The sequence below is a fragment of the Muscardinus avellanarius genome (genome assembly GCF_963383645.1).
Source record: "Muscardinus avellanarius genome assembly, chromosome: 16".
Classification (NCBI taxonomy): Eukaryota; Metazoa; Chordata; class Mammalia; order Rodentia; family Gliridae; genus Muscardinus; species Muscardinus avellanarius.
Genome location: NC_137802.1, coordinates 39,738,253 through 39,742,641, shown reverse-complemented (window position 1 = coordinate 39,742,641; position 4,389 = coordinate 39,738,253). Strand labels below are relative to the sequence as shown.

Here is a 4,389-nt window from a genome sequence, read left to right as displayed (position 1 = left end):
GGCTATTACCTAATTTTGATAAAGGAACTAGTTTATTCAGAGCCAGGTATAGTCTTCTGGTGGGAAATATAGTAATACCCGAGGGCTTTCAAAGGAACAAAAAGGTCTTTGAACTGAACCAAGATCTAAATTATGCAAGCTGCAGGAATTCTGGGTGGATGCCATGAAACCTTTCAGATCAATTTTTATCCTTCAGAGTGGCAAGTAACCTTGTAGATCCATTGTGGATTAGGGGTTTGTGTGTGTGTGTGTGTGTGTGTGCCATGGACACCTTTGGCTTTCTGGTGAATCCCATTGATCCCTTCTTGGAATAATGTTTTTAAATGGATAACAGAAAGAAGAGAAATTTTATTAATTATATTATTATTAATTATATTATTATCATATTGGTTCTAAAATCTGACCACTGAGATATTTTAAATGGATAACAGAAAGAGAAATTATATTATATTATTATTAATTATATTATTATCATATTAGTCCTAAAATCTGACCACTAAGATGTTTTAAATGGATAACAGAAAGAAAAATTACATTAATTATATTATTATTAACTATATTATCATATTAATTCTAAAATCTGACCACTGAGATGTTCAAGCATGTCTGCTCTGCCCATCTCTCCTCCCAAGTCTACCAAAGCGTCTTCCTCTACTTTCTTCAGAAAGGTAGAGGTCCCCAGACAGGTCTGGAGGATTTAGGGTGCTAAGGGTTGGGCTCCTAAGAAGGTGTATCCCAAGTGACATCAATGTCTTCCTTTCTCTTTCTTTTCCCTTTCCACTACACGTCTCCCCACTTCTCTGACCCCTCCTTCTTTCCCCAGATCAATTCCCACTTTTCACTAATTTTACCTTTTCCACCCCTTAGCCCCGCCCACTCTCAAGCCCAGGCCCCCCAGGCCCCGCCCCCAGCCCCGCCCCCTGCATAAGTCTTGTCTTCCTCTCTGTTCCCTGCCAATCACGCGCTGGGGCCACCTTGTCACCCCGCCCCGAGCTCACCCCAGGCCTGTCCCCGACCCGCGCTGCAGCCGGAGGTGCCCGGGCTGCGGAAGGATGGAGCCTGCAGCTGGCGGCTTCTCGGACGAGGAGTTCCGGGAGGCCTGCGCCGAGCTCCGGGAGCCCGCGCTGGCCGGGGCCGACTGGCAGCTGCTGGTGGAGACCTTGGGCATCAGCATCTATCGACTGCTGGACCAGGTAGCCGCCAGCCAGCCGAGGGGCCCACGGGGACCGGGCCGGCAAAGTCCTCCGGGGCGCCGTGAGGAGCTCCCGGCCAGCGCAGGGGCGGTGCCTGCGAGGGACTGCCCCGAGCAGCGCCCGGGGAGTTGGGAGGCCACCCGAGTTCAGAGTCAGGTCAGGCCCGACTCCGGAAGTAGTTTGTTAGAAGTTAATGACAGTTAAAGCCAGGCTGGCTGATTCTAGACCCTGCACGTGCCTGCTGGGAGCTTGGATTCCAGTTTTCTAATGCCTTGGCGTCTGGGGGCGGGGGCATCCTAGAACTTAGATAGAGGTGGGAAAGAGACAGGACTTTGCAGGGACGAGGTGTGCAGGGTTGCTGAGAAGGGCCCCGCTGTGATCTCCAGTTATTGCATTTACTGGCTTCTTTTGGTCTTGCGTCTGACTTTCACTTAATTGCTGAATTCTGAAGCTTCAAGCAGAAAGATATGCAAGGATGGAGTTGGTTAGTAAGCGATTCTGGGGGCTTACAGGAGGAAGCCTTTGCCACCAGGTAGCCCTCTGGTGGGTGGCACAGTACCCCAGGCCTGTCATTAGCGCATTGTGGGATGGTAGCCCTATGACAGCTGAAGTGTCCTGGCAGAGGGCCAGATTATCACCAGACTAGAGCAAGGAGAATCCCTGACACCTGGTTCAGCTTCAGACTCACTGGAGCAGAAACACACTTGGTCTAGAGGTGAGGCCACTCCCCAAGCTGCCCAGGTAGATCCACCATGGAAATGGGGTTGGGAAGCTCTTGATCTTGTGAACGTTAAACAAGTAGTTGCCTTCTAAAACAATTGCATTTTGGTGTTCATTGTATATAGTATTTTTTATGGCGTAAAAAAAAAAACCCAAATATTAGAATTTGCTAATATGTTAAGCAGGAATAAAACCCCGCCCTTCCTTGTTACAGCATTTGTTCCAAGGCTCAGATTGGTCAGTCGTGTGAAAATCTTTGAGAGCTGTATAATAACTCTGCAATGTATGAAACGAATCTCAAACGAAAAATTAACCAGCCTCAAGTTGCAATATGTTGTTGAGGCTGAGAAACGGAATAAACAGAGAAGACTGGTATTATGAAGAAATTTCCTCTCTTTAAATGTATGTATTTAGCCGGGCGTGGTGGCCCACGCTTGTAATCCCTGTGCTTGGGAGGCTGAGACAGGAGGATCGTGCAGGTTCGAAGCCAGCCTCAGCTACTCAGTGAGGCTCTCAGCAACTTAGGGAGACCCTATTTCCAAATAAAATATAAAATGGGTCTGGGAATATAGCCCAGAGGTAGAAAGCCACGGGGTTCTACCCACAGTACCACCACCAAATAAATAAATAAATAAAAATAAAATCAAATAAAAAAGTATGAATTTGCACTGAAGAGAGTCTACCTCTCCCCAGTTACTGGCACAGTCAAATACACTAACTCAATTAGTTACAGATTAATAGGGCAGGCCCTTTTGTCATCCAGAACAAAGAAGGCGTTGGAGATGCGCCCTCACGTGTACTTTTTTTTTTCTCCATGAAGTTATATTTTGGTGTGCATCAGAGACCTGGCTTTCAATATGAAATTCTAGGTCCCTCTCATAATAGGGACAGTAATCTCCTGATGCTATTTATCAGCCTGGCGATGGCCTTATTTAGGTCTTTAGTTAAAACACTGGAGGGTGTAAAGCATTTCTAGTGGTTCTTTGAGATTTTCATGAGTTCAAATCCAGAGGAAGATTTGTCCCTCTAATACATTCTCATTTCTTGAATGACAGCAGCCGAACGCTCAACAAACACTGAAAGCCTGCCGCATGCCAGGATCGAATGAGTACGGGGCTTCCACCCTACAAAAGCCGAAATGAATTTCCTAATGAAACAACAAATAGCTCAGTGTGCAAATGGATGTATTTTTAGACCAGCTCCCTTGATTTTCTCTCTGACAATCCCATTTTTACCCTGTTAGGCACAGCAAGGTATCTGCTGAGTTTTATTGATTCAGCTGCTCAGACATATCTGGCACCTGGCCTATTTCCTCCCCTGTTCTTTCCTTCACCTTTGCCCCTTTGGGTTCTCAGCACCTCTCACCTGGAATTGCAGTGACTCCTTAACTAGTTTCCTGGCCTTCCATAGCTTTGCTATTCTATTCTGTATCTTTCACATCAAACACCTACAGCAAAGGGTCTGTGATCTTATCACTACCTATTCAGTGGTGCTCCAGATTGCAAAATTCATAACCATTGGTGTTAACGCTGACACTATTGCACACTTTCTTATAATCCAGGCACTCAGTGCTTCGCAGATACTGACTTCCTCCATCCTTAATCCTATGATAATAAGGTGCTATGATTGCCGACGTTTGCCCTACCTGGGAAAGAAGACATGGGAAAGTTAGGTTGGTTGGTCAAGACTCGCACTGGGATCAGAGCCCAGCAGTCGGGCACCAGATTTATGCCTTAAACACGCATGCCTCTCTGAAAAGAAAGACAAACGGCGCCAGGCAGGTATGCTAGACTAGGGTGGCCTCAACTCACTTTTTTAAGCCATATCTCCCCACTCCTGTGGACTTGCACTAACTTCTGTTCATACAGACAAGGAACTTGAAGGTCAGGAACAAGTGGCATAGGGGAAGGGTAGCCGTTTTGTGGGCAGAAGGATCTGAGTCTAAATCCCTGCTTTACCACTCAGCTATGTGCCTCGGTGTGCCCCTTGCGTTCTGTTCTTTTTTAATACTTATTTAATACATGATCTCGCTAAGCCACCAAGTCTGGCAGCAAACCTCCGAGCCTTCTGCCACAGCCTCCCGAGTTGCCGGGATTACAGACCTATGTCACCTTATATGGCAAATGGGCACTTTTGAAGCCGGGCGTGGTGGCGCACCCTTGTAATCCCAGCGCTTGGGAGGCTGAGACAGGAGGATCGCACAGGTTTGAAGCCAGCCTCAGCTATTTAGTGAGGCTCTCAGCAACTTAGTGAGACCCTGTTTCCAAATAAAATATAAAATAGGTCTGGGAGTATAGCCCAGAGGTAGAAAGCCTCTGGGTTCCATCCCCAGTACCACCAAAAAAACAAACAAAAAAATGGGCACTTTTGCTTTATGACATTTACATATATTTTTGCTTTTTTTTCATGAAATCACAAAACTGTAGGCTTAGAAAGTTTCTTACAAACCATCTGGTCCCAAATTACCCTCCTCCCC

The 4,389-nt window shown here is 46.5% G+C and overlaps 1 protein-coding gene across 1 annotated transcript in view; it reads left to right on the top strand.

Moving 5' to 3' along the window:
- Positions 1-1,052: 1,052 nt before the first annotated feature.
- PCTP (phosphatidylcholine transfer protein) overlaps positions 1,053-4,389 on the top strand; it is a gene marked incomplete at both ends in the record, with an annotated part of 24,177 nt that continues 20,840 nt past the window's right edge. Inside the window, one exon of the mRNA XM_080714230.1 lies at positions 1,053-1,193. Coding sequence (XP_080570356.1) covers positions 1,053-1,193 — 141 coding nt within the window. The remainder of the gene's footprint in view (positions 1,194-4,389) is intronic.